Source organism: Argentina anserina, chromosome 7, assembly GCF_933775445.1.
Source record: "Argentina anserina chromosome 7, drPotAnse1.1, whole genome shotgun sequence".
In the NCBI taxonomy this organism is placed as follows: Eukaryota; Viridiplantae; Streptophyta; class Magnoliopsida; order Rosales; family Rosaceae; genus Argentina; species Argentina anserina.
This window is the reverse complement of record NC_065878.1, coordinates 10,415,193-10,437,662: the sequence shown is the minus strand read 5'-3', so window position 1 is coordinate 10,437,662 and position 22,470 is coordinate 10,415,193. Positions and strand designations below refer to the sequence as shown.

Below are 22,470 nucleotides of genomic sequence, written 5' to 3'. Positions count from 1 at the left end.
CTAAAGAACAACTAATATGCCCTAAGCAAGGACCCATTACCAAAATGCGAACGTCGAAAGCCGTTTGCATATCTGAAATACCTAATTTTTGTCACCGATCGTGCGCGGTGGAACCAAGGAAACCTATTTGACAAAACCCCGGTCAATGGGGTTTTAATATATCAAAATGCTTTTTTTGTTAACTGTAGGTACGGAAAATGATGTCCAAAACGGATGAAATTTTTAAGGGGTACCTAAATATATATACTGATCACAATCTGTTGATGTCGATCGACCGTATTCAGAACCGGATTTGTCGATCGCCAATGTCTCCACTAATGTATTATAACTTATATACTAGGTTAAAAATAAAACTATTGCATTATGATGTGACTATATGAAGAAAACTTCTCGGCATTAATTGACACTAGCCGATGTGATTGGTACATATATTTAGTGACCCTATAAAACATTTCATCTAATTCGGACCTTATCTGACAGTCGGAATTTCCGGTAACTGAAAACACCACTAATATGCCCTAAAGAAAGACTCATTCCCAAGATGCGAACGCCGAAAGCCGTTTGCATATCTGAAATCACCCAATTTTTGTCACCGATCGTACGCGGTCGCACCAAGAAAACTCATTTGGCAAAGCCCCGGTCAATGAGGTTTTAATATGTTAAAACGCCTCTTTTTTGGTTGACCGTAGGTACAGACAGTCAAACCATGTCTAAAACGGATGAAATTTTCACAGGGTCCCTAAATATATATACCAATCACATCTGCTGTGTCGATTGACCAAATTTCGAATTGGAGTTGTCGACCGCCGAAGTGTCCATGAATGTATCATAACCTTTATATTAGGTTTAGAATAAAACTATCGTATTATAAAACGATTATATGAAGGAAACTTCTCGGGATCTATCGACACCAGCCTATCTGATCGGTATATATATTTAGTGACCCTGTAAAAATTCATCAAATTTGGACCTCGTTTGACCGTCAAAATTTCTTGTATACCGACCAGAATTAATGACTTAGATGACAACGACATTTCGTCACCTAAGAACCTATTTTCGTCGTCTTAAGTCATTAGGCAGCGAAAGTTTCGTCATTTAAGTTCCATCAAGTAGACGTTGTCACCCAAGTACTTAAATGACGAAATTAAGTCGTTCGTCGCCTAAGTAAAGGGTTTAGGCGACGAAATGACTCATGTCGTCTGATAAATAAGATGACAAATATTGATACTTAAGCGACAAATTATATTCATCACATCCTATTAATATATTTTTCTTTTTTTATCAGCTAATAATATATTTTTCTGAAATTAATTAATGAAAGATTTTTTTACTTTGTATTTTTATCTATTAAATTTTAATATGATAGGTAATCAAAATATTTAGTGCATTAATTAAGATTATTAGCCTTAATTGTCCTTAAGAATTATTTTTTATTAAATCACAAATCAAAGAACCACCACAACTCCTCACTTCCCCATACCACACCGTCCAAACCACCACCATCACCACCGACACCACCATCAAATACCATGGTCAAATACCACTCTTCCCAGCCACATCACCCATCAATTACCACCGCCGCTACCACCACCACCACAACAATCAAATACCACAACCCATTACCACCATCTTCCTTTCTTCAATCTCCAAAACTACCACCCACTCACCATTGAGCTCAAACTCTAAACCATTGCAAACACCAAGCTCGCCGACAACCTAGATCTAGAAAATCCTTATATCTAAAGCCAAACCAGACTCAATGGAATTTGAAGCAATTGACCTCTTTAGCCTGGGTAGCAACCTTTGGCAAAAACGACTAAGATCGATGGAGATCTAAGGGGATAAATTCTTGCTTATGGGTGTATGGAATGGTTGGGTCTTGAGGATCTTAGAGGAGAAAAAAGTGGAGAAAGAAAGAGGACGGAGGATGATTTGTAGGGAGGAGGAAAGAAATAATTGAAGAGATATGTTAAGGGGATCTAAGGGGAGAAGAGAGTGGGAAATAAAGAGAAAGGGAAATATGATCTTCATTTTCCAGGAAGAGGGAGAGAACATGCAGGAAATATGATTTCCATCGACAAGGATAAAAGAAGGATGAGAGCAAGTAATTAGACATGACTAAAGGGAAATTGTGTCGAATGAATATCAATCACTGGATCGGGAATATCGATGGCTAAAACATTCGATCTGCGCCACTTTCTTTAATTAGATGCAGGGATCCACTCACCTTTTAATTGGATCCGCGCCATCAGCCATCTCTTTAATAAGTTTGTTCTATTTGTTTAATGATTTCATTTCTATTATTGAAATATTTCAATTGAATAATAATACAATAAACAATACATGTATATATAGATCTATCTAATAATTATTACAAAACTTTCGACATTCCCGTACTTTAATTTGAAATACTAATGGAATGAAATATGTTAAATTGTAGTAGCATATTTTTTTTTTACTAAAAAACACTTAATTTTTTGTGAACCTTAATGGAATGAAAATAATTTCTCAATATCACTCCTTTATTATTCTTACATTCCAAAGTTTAATATCTTAGTGCCAGCAAAGATGGCATATGAAACTTAAAAAAAAATCAAGAAATTTAATGGAATAAAATCAACTAATCCTTAATTAGTCTTAAATTTCAAACTTGAAGACAATAACTTCCAATTTTTAATTCACTTGTGTGATTTGGCGCAAGAATTTGAGGGGAAAATTTGTTTCCTCTTCTTCTCCGTTTTTATCGATATGGAAACTATAATCTGAATCTAAGTCATTTTTTTAAAGGAATCTAAGTCATTCTTTTACTTGGACAACAAAACAAATTGTCTCGTCACCTAAGTATTACTTACATGACAAAAATAAAATCGTTGACATGGGCACCAACTTATATAACAAAACTCATTTCGTTGTCTAAGTGTCACTTAGATGATGAGTTGTTTTTTTGTAGCAGACAAAACCGGTATCGTCGTCTTGCTTGTTCTTAGGTGACAAATGTTTTTAGCGGTTGTCATCTAAGTTACCTTTTCTGGTATATCCCAAGCGTGGATCTACAACATAGTTCAAGGGGACTCAAGTCCCTCCTAAATTCTTGGAGATCGAAAACAAATAGTAGTACTAATATATGCCTAGAATCCCTAGATTAAACTCAAGCCCACCCGAAAAAAAACCTATCACAAAATCTGGACAAACTGTTAAAATACAGAAGCCTTTACTTTCCATATAAAACCATATAGAAAAAAGTGTTGTTCGACACTCACGTCTCTGCTCCCTGCATGCTTGTCCACTCTCTCTTACTTAATTCTCTCTTAATTTCTTAGCTCCCAGAAGAATTGGTAATAAAGTCCATGTGAGCTCTCCATTCTCTCTGTCATCATACTCAACTCTATTGGAATCCATTGCTGAGTTGTGTCACATTTTGGGAAGTGATCCAAAGTTCAGAAGGATATTGTGAGAAGGATATGCGAAGTGATCCAAAGTTCAAGAAATTAGAATCCATTACTGAGTTGTGACACATTTTGGTTCAAACAAGGAAGTCGGAATTTTATCCCGTGATTTACAGATTGATTTGTCTTGTTTTGACTATTCTAGTGTCTATGGCAACCACTGAAATGACATTTTCAACTATGAATATCATTAAGAATAGACTTAGAAGTAAGATGAAAGATGGCTTTCTTAACGATTGCATGGTCCCTCACATTGAGAAATGACGATTCTATTGACAATGCGGTAGTGATTGAGGATTTAAAAATTTATCAAACCGTAAAGTTAAATTTAATTAGTTTATACTTTTGTATTGTATTTGAGGGTAAGACTCATTATCGTATTTGAGATTTTTTATTATGATATTTTTATTATTTTTATTTATTTAATTAACAAACTGAAGTCCCTCGTATTACAATTCCTAAATCCGCCACTGCCCTATCCCTGTAATAAGATCGAACGATTCGAACCCCATCTAGCTAGAACCGTTTCCGTTAAGGCAGAGGCACATGCAAACGTCCCGACACCACCGGAGGGAGGATGAAATTCGAAGTTTAATTTTCAACAGTGTTGGCGCTTAGGGACCTCTTTTGACAATCAATTCACAATAAATTAATTGTAGCATTATTTGTAAGAAAAAAAAGAAGTTAAATGAGGTATACAACAATTAGTTTATGGTGAGTCGAACTCGTGACCCTCGACTTACAAAAAGAAGATTGTTGCCACTAGACCAACGACATTAGGCAAACCTTTTTATTCTTGATAAAAAGGTTTTATTTTTCTTTTGAAGAAATTTTCATATGTAAGCGTTTCCAAACAAAGACAGAGAAACAAATAAAACCGAGAACTACTCAAAGCTTAAGAAATCACAACCTCGATCGTTATGGTCCTTCCACTTCAAACAAAAACTACGAGACAATATATTGGAAGAAAGTTTTATGCGCGCGAAGAGATTACTTAACTGAACAGATCGAGAGAGAAAAATTTGGAGTGCACGAATCCAATGTTCTAAAGGCAGGAGCGTGTTGCCCCCTCGATTATTGCTGTACTGTGTGTGTCTGTTTCTTTATTCATTCGCCAGAATAAAATCACCTACAGCGACAGACCATAGAGAGATTGATCGACTTGTAAATGATTCGTGCATGTCAGATGGTACTTACCCAGATTACAAGTTACAACTAGCTAGATACGTACCTACACAGTTCATCGATCATAATTATACGAAGGAATGAATTATTGATCGAAGAAAGGAATGAATTATTGGAGAAATTAATGAAGGACGTTCTGGGTTGTTAATTTTACAGTGAGTGATCGTCGACGACGACGTCGGTAGACGTTTTCATCAATTTTAAATGACAGATTTCTGATGCGGTCATCGGGTCATGCATGCATATGTAGCAGTCATTCAATTTTAATCTGGACCCATCTGCATCAAATGATCGAACTAGCTAGCGCTTAATTACGGGCTCATCTGCTGTTCAGTAATATATGGGAGTGTCATAATATGCACGTGGAGTGTGAGATGTAATGTGTGGAAGTTTCAACTTTAGAGTGTGCAAGAAGTTTGAACATAAATGATATGTGTGATGCATAACATCCATCAATGTATAATAAATTAACTCATTATCTCTGTTCGAAATATCGGTGATATGGCCGATATATCCTCGATATATCACTGATATTTCGAATCTGATACGATAAGAGCATATCGGTCAAAATTTATCGGTCAACGCAAAAATGATGGTCAACGGTCAAATATCGGTCAAACTTTGATTTTTTTATTATTTTTTCAATTTTTGTTTAATTTTTTAATATTTATTTCCTCTTTTAAAAAAAACTTATATTTTTTTTTTTTCATTTTTTCATATATATTTTTAATTTATATAAATTTTAAATATATATGATGAATTTCAAGTCTAAATAATCATTCTTAAATACTTATTTTTTTTATTAGATGTCGTTCGTGTACTTTAATTGTGATTAAATCAAGTATTTATTTTCTTTCGTTTACTTAGTTCCGTTTTTTTAGTTTATTTGGTACAATTTTATAAATTTTATTGAAAATAAACAAATCCGATAAAACCGATATATCCCCGATAAAACCGATATATCCCCCGATATATCGTTTTACCTCTCGACCGATACGATACCGAAAACGATATTTAGACCATTGCTCCTTATATTGCTTACCATATCATCACGTAGTGCTACTGACTGGCATATGATTTTCAACTATTTTGGCCAGTTAAATTTGCCTCCACGCGTAAACGTAAATCCTAAACACTGTGTAAGCATAAATTTTGACGATTGGGAACTAGCTAGCTAGCAGGTTATGATATATCTAGCTTGTTACTGTACATTCTAACTAATCTTGTCTAAGGACTGTTTTTATTGGTGCTCGATCTAGCTGGCTTGCTAGCTACGTGGGTGCGTGCACAGTTCATCATATTCATTTAAAAGGAATATATGATTATTGAAGAAGTAGTGACGGACGTTCAAGTAATTCAACATTTAATTCGTACATACAGTTGCAAGTGTCATCAATCTTCCCACTACATTGAATTGGACAGGGACCAAAACATGATTGTCATAACATTTTCATTGCAGATATGCATCATATCATATACGTACATGAGGCTCCTCTTCCCGCTTTCACAATGCGATGTAATATAAACTTCAAACTTTTTCAACCTACTGAGCGTGATGTGCATCGGAAGCAAAGGGTGAAAGATGTGAGCCTTTCAGGCATGCAGTCAGATAGCGATCGAGTCATGATCGATATATGTACGTTGATCAGTCATGCATGCATGCATGTCTGACGCGTTGATTTGGATCTGAGTTAAGCGTGAGAGCCTCAAAATTCATAGGCGATTGGTAACAAGATGGAAGTTAGTGAGCTTAATTAATTATTACAAGGAGGACATTCTTTCAAGCAAGGTTGACATCCTCAAAGTGACCTTAGTTAATTATAATATATATTTATATTCATAGTTTTGAATTTTGATGATTGAATAATTATATATATAGCATATTAGCGTGTGAGTAATTAAGAAACATCTTATTTTCAGGAAAATGATGCGTAATGTACGTAACAAGTTGGATGACGTTTTTTAAGCAACGATGTATGTACTTGATAAGGGGTACACATTCATAACTCTCTCCTTAGTAAAAGTGTTTTGCCAATATATTGTAAGCCATAGGCAAATGACATCAGTGATACAACAGCGTGACTCACCCTAAAGAGAGATCGAGACGGGATATGCTAATTAATCACTGATAAGAGGAACACACCAATGTTGAAGTGAGTTTCTAATAATATATATGAATTTCTCCAAAGTGATTATAATATATAGTTGCTCTGAGGAAAACATTAATAATAGTATTTAGGGTTCATGCATGATCTATGGGTGGATATTGCCTACGAATCCCAGGAATTAGGGTTTCATAATCGGGTATTGAGTTAGAATTCAATAATTCAGAGTTTTAAAAAGGGCTTCTTATAAAATAGTCCATTTTAACACATGAAATTAGAAAAAAAAAGTCACATAAGTTTTGAAAATTTGAAAAAAAAAATCAAACGGTAAATGGGCTTAAAGCGTTGCCCATAAAGTTATGAAAATTTACATTTTTGCCACTGCAATTAAATCGCCATTCAATCTCAATCTGGGCCTTCACTGTAGCTTTCTTCACCAGCGACTTCACCAACACACCTCGCCGAAGCAGTAGTCGGAGGAGAAGGTGATGTTGGAGACCCACTAGTTGTGGCCCTTGCAGGTCTGGGAACGAGTGATGGTGTGGGAGGAATTGTCATCGGAAAGGGGGAGGGAGAGGCATATACGGATGAAATGGAGGTGGACCTTGTCGGTGTAGGATGATGCCGTTCAGATCATGTCAATGATGTAGAGGGAGGCGCAAATCGTCATAACCTGGTCGGAGGCGCAAGTTGGGGTCGGAGGCTTAAGGATGACAAAAGGAGCTACGAGGAAATCAAAGATTCTCATATCTAGGCTATGCCTTCGCCGCACCAGAGATTCTCTCCTGCCTCCACCGCCACCTTCGTTGATTTTGGCCGGAATAGGAGCCGCCTTAAGTTGTGATTTTGTGGCCGGAGATAGAGCACGTGGAAGAGTTGCAGGAAGTAGCTTTGCCGGCCAGGAAACACCAAATTGGTGGAGCCGGTCATCAATGGGTGTGCACAACACCTTTTTGGGTGTCCACAGTAGATTCTAAGTAGAATATATTTTCAAGTCAATTATATTATGAACTGATTTTTTAGGACTCTTCGATCCCGACACCGTACCTCTTGTGTTTCTAATTGGGTGTCATGTCTCTGATCTATCTATTACATTACTGGTCATACTACTTGTCACACTATACATCACAAAATAAAATGAGTGTGACAAGTAATGTGATAGGCAATGTGACAGGGAGATAACTAGTTTGACAAGTAATGTGATAGGTAGTGTGGCTAGAGGTGTAACATCACATTAATGTCGATATTTGAATCGTATGAGTTTATTTGAGAAGTTCAAGATCACATAACAGTAAACAAAGATTTGTTATTTCTAATCATTATTATTATTATTCTTTTTTTTCTTTCTTTCAGTGGGTGTGACAATAGTTGTGATAGGTAGTGTGACAGCGGCTGTGATTGGAGGTGTGACACCGGCTGTGATAGGTAGTGTGACAGGAAGTGTGACAACATGTGTGATAGCAAGTGTGAGAGCATGTGTGACATCGCATGTGATAGGTAGTGTGACAACGGGTGTGCCAAGAGCAAATGTCTAAATAGGCAAAATTATGTTAAAATTCAAAGGATATTGTGACAGGTAGTGTGATAAAAAGTGTGATAGACAATGTAATAACTATTATGATAGGCAATGTAATACATCACATTAATGTCGATATTTGGATTGTATGAGTTTATTTAAGAATTTTAAAATCACATAATAATAAACAAAGGTACGTTATTTCTAATTCTTCTTCTTCTTCTTCTTCTAGTCACAACAGTCACATAAAATGTTGTGACATGAGGTGTGACTGTGACAGTGGTTGTAATAAGTAGTGAGACAGTGGTTGTGACATGTATATAGTGTGATAGGGGTTGTGACAGGGTTTGTGAGTTGTGACAGGTGTTGTGACATGTAGTGTGATATTGGTGGTGTGATAGTGGTTGTGACAGGTAGTGTGATAGAAGTTGTAACAGGGGTTGTGACAAGTAGTGTGATAGAGGTTGTGACAGGGGCAATGTGTGTAACAGTGGTTGTGGCAGGAGGTGTGACAGTTAGTGTAATAAGTAGTGTGATAATGGTTGTGACAGAGGTTGTGACAATGGGTGTGACAGTTAGTGTAAATAGATAGTGTGATAGCTTATGTGACAGTGGGTGTGATAGCGGTTGTGACATTTAGTGTAAGAAGTAGTGTGACAGTGTCTGTGACAGCGGTTGTGAAAATATGTGTGATAGTTAGTGTAAGAGGTAATGTGACAGTGGTTGTGACAGTAGGTTGTGACAATATGTGTGATAGTTAGTGTAAGAGGTAATGTGACAGTGTATGTGACAGTGGTTGTGACAGTAGGTGTGACATGCCGAGAGGAAATATGGAAATATTCGAAATTTTATTAAAATTCAAATGAGATTGGTATAAGTATGCTTAAAATGAAGAGAATAGCTAGAACTAGAGAACCTTGAGCTTTTGGTTTCGCTGTAATTGCATGGAGAGCACCGCCATCAATGGCGGCAACCCTGCGATGGTTGTTGCGCCTTGTACGGTTAGTCGATTCGGAGTGGGTAGTATATCTAATGAAAAATGAGAGCGAGATTTTTCTAATGATACCAATTTTGTCAAAATTTATTACCGGACGGGAAAGTTATGGCTGAAATTAGAAAAAAAAAAGTGAAAAAGGGTAAAACAGTCCAAAAAATCTTTTTACAATGATTTGTTTTCTAATTTGTTGACATTATTCTAATTTTCACTCAAATGATGATATTTTAATAATTAATTCATAAATAATGACATTTTTTTAATATAAGTTTGAAGATAATATTTTTTTTTTATAATTTGCCCATTTCAAAACTTTGTGATTTATGTAATCAAGGTACCCTCGCTCCAGTTCCAAAAAAAAAAAACTCGCTCTCTATCCCATTTGATCAGTAACAAAACCGCTTTCTCCCCAGGCTTGTAGACCTCTCATTCCAACGTCCACCTTGCTCAGTAACACCTCCAATGCCGAAGGTTGTGGAAGATAATCTCAAAATTAAAATTTTGTCATAGCTTTTATTTCCATACATATATATATATATATATATATATATATATATATATATATATATATATATCTACTCTCATTATGTCCTTCACATGCCTCTTAGTGTATAAGGCATGGGTTCCTGCTTCTTGATAAGTTATGTACTTATGTTCTTCAACCAATTATGTAGAGAGGCGTAACCAATATATTTTTTTTGAGCGATCGAAAGAGAGGCTTAATAAAATCGATCGGTTCTTTCAAAGAGAGACAAAAAAAAATTAATTCGGTTGGATCAGGCATGGGACTTGCAATATATTAACAAAATATGCAGAGGCTCAATGTTCTGAAACACCTAAAAGTTTATTCTGTACCCACACTTTGCTAATGCATAGAAAGTGGGTACAGAATAAGTTACGATTATAATTACCAAGTCCCAACATTTAAAGAGGACCAAGTCTGAGAATTCTAGATTTAGAGAGAAATCAGAGAATTGGTCGATCTCTTCCTTCCTTCACTTAGTTTGAGAGTTTAGAGAGAGAGAGAGAGAGAGAGAGAGAGAAACATGGGAAGGTCTCCTTGCTGTTCAAAGGTTGGATTGCACAGAGGTTTTTGGACTCACAGAGAGGACACATTGCTTACCAAATATATTGAAGCTCATGGTGAAGGCCATTGGAGATCCTTACCCAAAAAAGCTGGTATATATATACGTGTTATTGCTTGAGATTGAATTGTATTATTTCTTGTTTGTCTTGGATATCGCCTATTCTATATTAGATTGAAGGGATCGATCAGCAAGACTCTCCGAGAGGGAGCTACCCCCGACATATAGAAGAAAAATAGGTCATTACAAGTTTACAACTGCAAACCAATATTGAAAATTTCTTTTCAATTATAATTCCCACATGGTTGATGCTAGCTCAGATAAACTAATGAACTATATATGTTTCTTGTTCGTATAAGTTGGTTAAGTACTTATGTACGTACTCTAAATTTGTGTTTATGTGCATGAAGGCCTCTTTAGGTGTGGGAAGAGTTGCAGACTAAGATGGATGAATTACCTAAGGCCAAACATCAAGAGAGGAAACATTACTTCAGACGAAGACCACCTAATTATCCGACTGCATACACTTCTCGGAAACCGCTGGTCTCTCATAGCTGGTAGACTTCCCGGTCGGACCGATAACGAGATCAAGAACTACTGGAACACCAATCTCAGCAAAAGGCTCATGACCGATGGAACTGACCCAAACACACACCAAAAAATATCTCAGTCTCCGGCTCCCAAGGAAAACAATAAGAATAAGCAGACCCATAAAGCCAAGAACACGAGCAGTACTGAAAAACGCTTGGTGCCCAAGAAACCTAAGGTCCATTTCCCCAAACCCACCAGGGTCACTTCCTTTGTTAACTTACTAAGAAACGATAGGTTAACCAGAGCTAGGACTACTGTACCTAATGTTGCAGCTGGTGGTGATAACCACACTTTGGAAAATACTTATTACGAGGAGTATCTGCAAGCCCTTCTGAATACCGTAGATCAAGATCAGAACTATCAAGTTGAGTTTGAATCGTTTGCTGAATCGCTGCTGATCTGAACAAAATAAAATTAAAACTGTTGCACAAATTCTCCCGCGCCAGGGTTTAGTAATTGGAATTGAATTAGGGTCTTTACATGCTTGATTTCTTGCTCTAGTAGGTTGTTCTAATGTTTCAAGAATAATTTGAGAATATGTGGTAGTCACGTTGAGCTTTATTGATACTAGACTTTTAATAAAGGTTCAAAATATCGGTATCGGCATATATATATTTTTTTTAATGGAGATATCGGATATATCAGGGATATTGGATAAAATATATCGTTTATGTTCTAAAATTATTTATTTATTTATTATTGAATTATATATACACAAACATATTATTAATTTATCTAATACCATAAAGAAGCTCTGAATAATTGAAAAAATACACATTGGTCAACAAAACTACAATATTATGCCCAAAACATACAAGTCATGTAGTACGAATTGTAACGGTTAACATTAGAGGTGGCAAGTGGGCTGAAAAGCCCGAGTCTGGCACGGGCCCGCCCGTTATTATAATGGACCGGGCTGGGCCTAGATATTTTAAACCATGAGCCCGGTCCGATCTTGTTTTTGGCCTGAGCATGAAAAATTCATGGGCCGGCTCGTTAAGCACATGATTTTATATTATTTATTTAAATATTTAAATAATTATAATAATGAGAATTGAATATTAAACCTTCTACATATAAATCTCTTGATTATTTCATTATTTTAATTACATTATGTCACAAATATCATCAAAGTAGTGATAAAAAAAATCATAGTTTTGACATATGTAACCTTTTAGAAATAGGAATATCAAATATGTTGTAGAATTTTATTTATTTTACTATTCTAAATAGTTATAGAAAACAAATATTTTATTTACACAAATTTTTTTATATTAATTGTGTCTTATAATGATAATGGGTCGGGTCGGCCCACTTCTTGGCCCTGGCCTGACATGGGCTTTGGTTGTGGGTCAGAGGCCAGGCTTAATATTTAAGCAAATGGGCTGACCCGAGCTCGACTCTGATACGAAAAATAAATAGGCCGGCCCGAGTATGGCACGTGCACGGTTTTGACCCGGTTAACATGAGCCGAACCGGGTCGGCCCGTTTGCCACCTCTAGTTAACATGATAGTCATATATCTCTTTCGAACTGTTAATAGTTTCTATAAGAATGAGATGGTAAGGATGATTCCAAGGATTGATCATATACTTCTCCTAAACTGACTATAATCGTAAATAGGATAACTAAATTGATAGTTGATTTCATGTGATTCATTTGACGTCCCACCGTGCTTTGTTCCTAAATTGATAAAATCAAAACTTAAGGCAATTGAAGCAACATTAGATTAAATACTTTGATCATCAATGACTCCTCTTGTCCTCCTCCCGTACCTATTTTTTTGTTGCGCACCATGACCACTTGCTATAGATCCATGATCCTCTTCTTGGGTAGCATGATCAAAATTACTTTCACAAGTAAACTGCTCAAATCCTCTACCTACATAAGATTGTCCATATTTAAACATTGTATCTCCACCACCTTGTCAAGTTCCACCACTACCATCACCACCATGACCACTACCATCACCATCATGGTAGTACGTGATGGGTCTACTATGTGACCCGTTATTTAGGATTTCCTCAAGGAGAGCACTTGTCGCTGATATGGCTTGACTCTTAAGAGTTAAGACTTGAACCTTAATTTCTCATCTGGATATCTTTACAAAAAAGTAAAAATTAGCCAATGGAGGGACTACTTTTCTAGTCTTCTTTCTGATATCCCTCGAGGTGATTAATTAATAAAAAAACGGCAAAATTGTCAAAATAGACCTCAAACTTGGCTGAAATTATCAATTTGCACCCCGAACTTGCATTTGAGTCAATTTACCTCCTAAACTTAGTAAAAATTGCCGATTTGCACCCCATTCGTTAATTTAACCGTTTCTATACAATTTTGTGTCACATGTCATGCACATGAGGGGTAATGTTGTCATTTTCTATTTATATATTTTTTAAATAAAAAAATATTCTTTAAAAGGAAGATTATTTTTTTAATCAAATTATATATTTACATCTTTTTTCTACATACTTAACCCTACTTCGAATTATATATTTAAGATACACACACATTCAAATATAGTGTGTTATGTATATATATATATATATATATATATATATTTCTAGGTACACATTTATTTTTAATTTTCTTTGTATTTATTCATATTTTTCTAATATCTTTTAACATACTATATCACGTAAAATAATAAATATATAAATCTATAACATGTTTAAAAAATAAAAAACATAGTAGCAAGTGTTCCTCTTAAGTAATTTTATTAATTTATTCTTTAATAAATATAAATAAATATATAATGACAATACTGCCCCTCAAATGTTTGACATATGACTTAAAATTGGATGAAAAACATTAAATTTAACGGATAGGGTGCAAATCGGCAATTGTTTTACCAAATTTAGGAGGTAAATTGACTCAAATATAAGTTCATGATGCAAACTGACAATTATGGCCATGTTTGGGGTGCAAATTGGTATTTTTGCCTAAAAAAACTCATCTAAGAGTCAAAGAGACCAAGACATCCTCAAGTCAAGATAAATTTTTTAAGTAAAATGTTTCAGATATTTCTCAAAAATATCAAAGATATATCTTAAATATCGGAGATATTTTATGTTATCAAATAAATATTATAGATAAGGAAGAAAATAAGATATTTATCCTTAAGATATATCTTTTTTGAAAGTGATATATCATTTTTAATAAAAAAATCAGAGGATATATAAAAAATATCTGAGATATTTTGAACTTTAATTTTGCCCGAGAAACCGTTAGCAACCCCTGACGCGTCACCTGTCACGACAGCAAGCAACTTATTCTCTAGCTGCGATGACGTCATCTACATGATAATTATCATTTCAATAACACATCTAACTGACGTGAACACAAAGATGCAATCATACTACAAAAAAAATGGCATCTGGAAACCAAATCTGTACCAAAGATGCAAACTTTCGGGTTTGTTACCAAATGCACAATCGTTTTACATAATCAAGTAAGCAAACATGAATTAAAGTACAAAATATTTCAAACACCTTCAACTTTCAAACCAAATGCACAATTGTTTTTACATAAACAACTAAGCAAACATGAATCAAAGTCAAATCTTGGAAACACCTTAAACTTTCAGACCAAATTAAAGCCACAATCTTTTTACATAAACAATTAAGCATACATGAATTAAAGTACAAATCTTTCAACCCCTTCAACTTTCAAGCCAAATGCACAATCTTTTTACACAAACAACTAAGCAAACATGAATCAAAGGTAGATTTCATCTTTCAAACACTTAGGATGAAACTAATTCTTGAAAGTTTTTTTTTTACCTAGGGTGAATGGGTGTGATCTTTGGCTTGTTTTGCTCTCTGCTTTTTTCTGGGTTTAAGGAGACGCCTTATGAGTATACTGAGTACTGACAATTGCAAGGTTTAAAATATCGGTATCGAATATTGGATAAATCAAAGATATATCAGGGATATTGGCTGAAATATATCGTTAATTATTTATTATTGAATTACATAAAAACAGATACAATTATTAACTTTATTTAGTACCATAAAGAGGCTCTATGTGCTTTAAAAGACGCATGTTAGTCAACAAAACTACAATACTCTACATAAGACAAACCAGCCATATAGTACAAATTGTAATAGTTCACATGATAGTCATATATCTTTTTCGAGTTGCTGACAGTTTCTCTGAGAATGAGATAGTAAGGATGAATCCGACTCGATGGTTGATCATATAATTCTCCAAACATACTATAATCATAAATATGATAACCAGATTTATAGTTGATTTCATATGATTCGTTTAACGTCCACCGTACTCTGTGCTTAAATTGATAGAACCAAAACTTAAGGCAACTGAAGCAACATTAGATGGAATATTTTGATCATCAATGACTCATCTTGTCCTCCTTCCATACCTATTTTTCTGTTGCACACCATGACCACCTACTCTAAATCCATGATCCTCATCTTGGGTAACATGATTAAAATTACTTTCACAAGTAAACTGCTCAAATCTTTCACATACATAAGATTGTCCATATTCAAATCTTGTATCTACACCACCTTGTCGACTTCTATCACTACCACCACCACCACCATCATCATCCCGTCATGGGAGTGATGGGACTAATATGTGACCCTTTATTTAGGATTCTCTCAAGGAGAGCACTTGTCGCTAATATGGCTTGACTCTTTAGAGTTAAGACTTGAACCTTCACTCCTCATCCGAAATTTGTTTTACGAAAAATTAAAAATTAGCTTATTGAAGGACTACTCTTCTAGTTTTCATTTTCTGATATCCCTCGAGGTGATTAATTAATCAAAACCTCATCTCTGAGAGTCCAAGAGACCATGACATCCTCAAGTCGAGATACATTTTTAAGTGAAAATTTTCAGATATTTTACCAAATATCGAAGATATATTGGATATATCATAAACATCGGAGATATTTTATGTTATCGGAGAAAGATCACAGATCCGAGAGAAAAGTATTTACACTAAGATATATCATTTTTTTTAATAAAAAGATATTGGAGGATATATTAAAAATATCAGGGATATTTTGAACCTTACTTTTCACACGATTCAAGCTTACGCTTGTATCGACTTGATTTTATAATTTTTATTTAAAAAACACTTGGATTCTAAATCGAGGAGAATTTTTGAACATGTCAAAACAATTTGTAACCACCCATTAGAGCATGAATTTTTTCAAGTTATTAAATCTTCTATTAATAAAGCAAGAAAGAATGTTCAAAGGTTAAATTTTTGAACTACCTAATTTGTCCAGGATTTATAAGCTCAAAATCAATCTCAAATATAGTTTGTTTGAAAAACAAACATAAGGAGAAGAGAGGAAGAGAAAAACGAAACCCGATCGCCCACAATCTCCAAACTTGAGGGGAACTGTCTGTGCTACGATCTCAACGCATACTATAACTGTGGGAGTTGATCCAACAGACCGTTCTCATGCCCAAAAGGAGGAGAAACGCAGAACTATTATCAAACCAAAAAAATCAAAGCAATATCACTGCTCTGCCCTCCCAGTTCCAACGCCATCGTCTACACTGCTTGGTAAATTCAGTTTTCCTTTCTTAAGTATTTAGGATTGCTGAGTAGTTGGTTGATTATGAGTGAATTCGAATGTTTTCACTGAGTAGTTTTGGGAAGATGATCTACTGATCAGAATAGATTACCCAAAAGGAGGAGAAACCTGCTATTGTATCGCCTGAGGCTTAACCTGATAATTGGCTAATTGCTATAGTTATTGTTGCCAATTGATTTCAAAAACGTATTGGTAGGCACACAATTTTGGGTATTGATTTCATAGACCGCAGTTGCCGTAGTAGGCCGTGAAGCGTTTTCAGGAGCAAGGCCAAGTTTGAATTTTGGCGCCCTAGGCTCTTCCTTTCTCGTTGTTTTATGTTTCAAATTAAAAGCTTATTGCTAATTAGTCGGGTTATGAGAAGATATGACTACGCTTTCTGATTCCAGGTAACTTTCTCACTCCATTTTATTTTTGAATATGTTGCCGATTGCATATACTTTTCCCCCCGCTTGGCTATGTTTTCCAATGGTCTTATTGGTCTTCTCTTGAATATGTCTTCACGATGATTTCTAAGAATGGGCTGGTTTGATTTTCTTTTTGTATCAATTTGTACTACTATTGTTGTGGAAGCCAGCCAGCCATCTGATATATCTTTAATTTAGCAGGTGTTTTGATGATGGTTTTGTGGTTAAAACATAAAACACACACACCTTAGGCTATTGATTTGTGTAGTCATTCTTATGATTAATTAGACTGGGTGTGCTGACCGAATGAATCATTCATCCCACACAACCACACACTAACCAATTGCTTTATAGTTTTCTTACTTCATTATACTAACAGTTAACTTCTTTCACTCCCTTTCGTTAAAAAAAAAAATTCTTTCACCCCCTAGGTCCGTACGCATACAGGGCTACTCTCTCTTATTTAGATTAAGGTTAAGACCAAGTCTCTTTCCATCTAATATTAACTAATCTCAATTTGGGTGATTATTAGTTTAATTTATATAGTTTGATTTGCTTTTGTATGCAGAGTTGTATCATCTAAGGTATTAGGTAGATAGGGTTTGTAGACACATGAAATTTAATAAAGTAAATTATCTTTGTTAAATGATTAAATCGACTAAGAACCTGACAAAATTACACATGTTGCCCAAAAATAAAAAAGTTAGTGCGGATCCGAATAAAACTCGTGTCAGCACATAAATGGATAATCGTAATCAAAGCTACTTGATTCCAACTTAAATCGATAATTGAATGTCATTGACGATTCGAAATGGTAATCGAACATTTGATTAAATTAATAAAAAAAATTAACTTTTATAATTAAATTAATTATTTTCTGCTTAATTTAGTTATGAGAATAACTAATCAGAAAATACATATTGATTTAATTATACAAATAAAGAAATATTATTATTTTAGTGTCATTAAAATATTCTATAAAAAAAGAAGCCTTGACACTATAAATACCTATTCCAACATGAAGTGAAGGGACTTGAGAATAAGAGAGAAAATCACTTAAGCAAGATCACTCTCGAGAAATTCCGAAATCTTCTAAGTCCACGAAGAATCATCAAGCTACCAAATCGCTCGTTCTTCATCAAATCCAAATCCAAATCCAAACTCAAGTCCACGAAGAATCATCAAGCTACCAAATCGCTTGTTCTTCATCAAATCCAAATCCAAACTCAAATTCTCAAGATCAAGTGCATGTCACCATTGAGCCAAGTTACATACGGAGATAGAATCAGAGGAGTTCACAAAGATTGTAACCTCGCGCTTGATTATCAATAAATCACATTTTATTTGTACACGTGTTTGCATTCTCATTTGTTTTCAGATTCTCGTTCTACATGGTTATATGAAGGAAGACATAAGAGAGTGAAAATGAGTTGGGCTCTATTAATATAGCCATAGCTATACATATGGCTATAGCAATAAGAGGTCTCTAACAGTAATCATCCTTCCAAAGAGACTGAAATTGAAAACAAACAGTCGAACCAAAGCAGAGCCTAATCTTTTTTATCAGATACATTCTATCTACCCTGGATTCTCAGATACCCCCCATCTCTCTCACATTCTGATTTTTAAATTATTTATTAATTTGTTGTTTGAGTTCTTTGATTTGTCATGGCTTTATCCTTTTACTATAGTAATTCGATTTTTGATTGAGTTACATATAACTCGAGATATTGTTGTTAAAATTATCCTCTAATCGACAAGATTTTTTCAATAATTGCAATGTTATATTATTTCTCATTATAAAGTAAATGAAGAAAAAACTATATGCACACGTGCATCGCACGGACATGAAGGCTATTATAAATGACCCTAATCCAATTCCACACATTAACTATGATAGGTAGTGTAACAGATAGTGTTACGGGTAAACTGATAGTCACACTACTTGTCATACTACTGGTCATACTAACTTTGTTTTGTGACGGGTAGTGTGACAGATAATGTGATGAGTACTATGATAAGTCTTTTTCAAAGACGAAAATTGAGAGCAGTGACAATGCAGTGCCTAACTCAAACTTTTCAGATCCACGAAGACCACCTCACCTCCTTTTGAGCCTCCCATGAGCTCAGTGAGTCAGACGCATCAAGCTCGCCATCACTGGATTCGCACGCAAAACCATTTCAAGATTGAATCAAGCGCCTCCTCGAGTCTCTGTACGACTTTGACATGCATTGAGAAAGTTTGAACCATGCCTCTACTGTGTTATGTCAAAATCGGGATTGAGAACAAAACTCTACCAATGACATGTTGTAATTTTTATGAAAAAATAGGGGTAACAGTTAAGGAAATTTAATTAAGTGATTTTTTTTATAATATTGAAATCTTGTTTGAATTATTTCTAATTTCATGTGTTAAAATTAATTTTTTTTATATAAGAATCCCAAGAAAAAACATAAATTGTATATCGTAGAAACATGGTTCTGAAAGCAATACAACCAAATATGTGGGGGACAGATGGAATTTTGTGGTGCGAGGTGGGGGCTTCAAATGGAATTTGGAACTAAACTATCAGAGCGGAATGCAGGATTATATTTATACATTGTGGAAATATAAAAACAATCCAAGAGTGTTTGGTAAGGTTGTGCTAGCTTCTATGCTCCTAGGTCTTTGACTATATATCTTGGTTTTCATAAATCATGGGGTTTTGCTTTTTATCTCTCACCGTGCTCTTCAGAGAAACAATAAAGATGGCATGTAATTTGCGACAAAAAAAATTCTAATCTCCACTACTATAACTGGAGGTTCGCATTTGGTGTCAACAACTTCACTAATAAATTGAAGTTCCGATAACGCCTATCAAAGATAAATTTTTAATTTAGAACAAGATAAATCAAGGAGGGTTAGTACGGTAAAATTACAACAAGTGGAAATAAATAAAATTAAATTAAGGGGAGACAATTGTGAAAAAGAAACCACAACATGGGATGAATACAAAATCATCTATACTCTAATAACCGAAACATGGCTTGCTAATAACAAGTCATGTGAAAATACATTAATAACCCTATATTATAGGTTAAATAAAAATAGATTTTAATATACGAAGGATATAGTCCTACAAGCAAATGAAAAAGGAAGTTATCCTCCAGATCTAACTTCTCTACACAATAATTATACTTTACAGTTAATTTCCCTAAAATAGGTTTCCACACACGTTTGTGTGTGAGGTGATGCTAGTAGCTAATTATGAGCTGCGCAAAATCAATGTTAGCAATCATTAGGAGGCTCTTAAAGAATGTGAGATCGAGATCGGCACCATCTATTCAAGAATGATAGAAAGCATAAGACACTAAACAAACTACATACTGATTCGGGCGAGCGAAATTATGTGAGCAGAAGAGCCTCTTGTATAGGTTTGGGGGAATGGATGGTATGCACCACGGTGTGTAACCACCATCGAAAAGTTTACTTATATCAAAGTAATCTCAGTATTTGCTTTATAGAGACTAATCTATACCCGTGAATATTTTCATAGAAGATTAAAACTTCCCACAACCCAATACTCAGTTTTTTTTCCACAATTATATTTTATATTGCCTTTACTTATATAGCCCCTACGTTTATTTGTGGAAAACTGATGACAGAATAGTAAATCTGTCAGTTCGTATTTTGGTGGTACTCTCATGCTCGATGTATAGTAGTAAAGATAGCCCATACATTTATTTGTGGAAAACTGATGGCAGAAGAGTAAATCTACTTTTTCATATTTTGGTGGTACTCTCCTACTTGCTTTATAGTACTAAAGATAAATCCCATCAATTTGTTTATATTTTTATAAGCCATTAACGGTCAATAAACGGTTGACTTTAAAAACCTAATCTATTTAACACCCACGATCCCCAAAGAGTGTCTGCGGCTATTTGTGTCGGACGGGTCATAGAATAAACCCAATCAAAATATAGGACGTGTGGTGGTGGATCTGCAACCTGACTTCGTGGTGGATTTGTCGGGGTTGTTTAGGGTTTAATTTTAATTTAATCAACTCATTCATTGATACCTTGATTTAGATGTTTATTCCCTATATTGGAGCAGTGGTTGAGCGGATCTCCAGCTCCCCCTCTTTCTCCTAATACGATTGTAAATCCAGGCAAAATAGAAATCTACACAACATTGGGTGATGTGGTCATGGAGATAATAATCACATGAGAGTCGAGCCTATGAAGCATGATATAGGAAAATTTGGGTATGTCAGTATCGTACCCTGTCGGATACAGGTACGGTCTGGATACATCATATACACGTATCCATGGATGAAAAAACGTATCCTAACTATGTAGTGCAAAGTTAACCCATTGGATACGGTCCGAATACTATGTAGATACGTTTTAGGGTACAATTATCATTTGAATTCAAAATGAGGATAGAAGGTTGGGCTTACCATTAGAGATCAAAATAGAAAGAGAACCATGAAGGTGGTTCGCCAACGATGGTGATGGCAGCACAGAAGAGAAAGGAAAAACTCAAATTAATTTCTGATTTGTAAAGTCAAATGGATAATTGAATTGGGTATTTGGATAAGCAATAAACCTACCCAAGGAACAACATAGAAGCTCGTCGAAGTTCAAATCCATGGTCAGATTACATGGAAGCTCTGGGTTGCTAACTCTTTCGATGTGTAGATTGGGTTACTGTGAAAATCGATGTGTATGGTCTTGAAGAGAAAGAAGAGAGGATCACGCTTGTGTTGTTGCATGGTGTTTCTTTGTCGGGGTTGTGGCATTGAGAGGTGAAGGAGCGGTCTCGGTGGTTCGGTGGAGAAGATGAGGGAGAAGAAGATTTGTGTCGATATGAAGAAGAAAAGAGATAGGAGGTGGAAGAGATAAAGAAGAAAAGAATTGGGTCTGGGTTTGGGTTTTAAAGTGGGTAAAGGACTTGAGCTTTTCTCAAGTCTTAAAATAGTGGCCCATACTAGTTTTAAGGAAATAAGAGACTATATTCGAAGAAAAAACGATGAAGACTCGACGTTGTTAGTTCGACGACCAAATTATGTCACGTAAAACATTCTAAAATTGTAAAATTGATGAGATTTAGGTATTCTAAATTTCTAAATACTTGTTTTTGATTAAATTCTAGAATTTATTATATATATATATTAAATATTATTTTACAAAACGTATCTAAAACACTATATACTAGAAAAAAAAACGTATCTCCGTATCATTCTGTACCAGCATCCGTGTCTCGTACCCATACTGGTGCATCATAGAGTAGAGCCAGATCCACCTCCACTTCACAAGACCCATGGAAAGGCTGAGACAAACCCAGCCAAGCAAAAAGCTTCACCGACAAGATCATGGATCCATTCCATCGACATGCGCTCCAACCAACCTGGGTAAGTATCGAGAACGTCTTTGAAGACAAAAACCACTATTGGAAAAATAGTCAAGGCCTTAAGGGCTGAGTGCCAAGACCTCGCATGATGGCTGCTGAAATGGTTTTGAGAAATGAACAAGGAAGAAGCCAAGATTTAGAAAGGAAGATGATCAGATTGGATCTTCAAAGCTAT

At 35.1% G+C, this 22,470-nt stretch overlaps 1 protein-coding gene across 1 annotated transcript; it reads left to right on the top strand.

The window, feature by feature from the left end:
- Window positions 1-10,286: 10,286 nt before the first annotated feature.
- LOC126801852 (myb-related protein 308-like) lies at window positions 10,287-11,325 on the top strand. The gene is made up of 2 exons (XM_050529324.1): window positions 10,287-10,425; window positions 10,742-11,325. Exons 1-2 carry the CDS (start codon window positions 10,293-10,295, stop codon window positions 11,323-11,325), a joined length of 717 nt encoding a protein of 238 aa, XP_050385281.1. The 5' UTR covers window positions 10,287-10,292.
- Window positions 11,326-22,470: the final 11,145 nt, after the last annotated feature.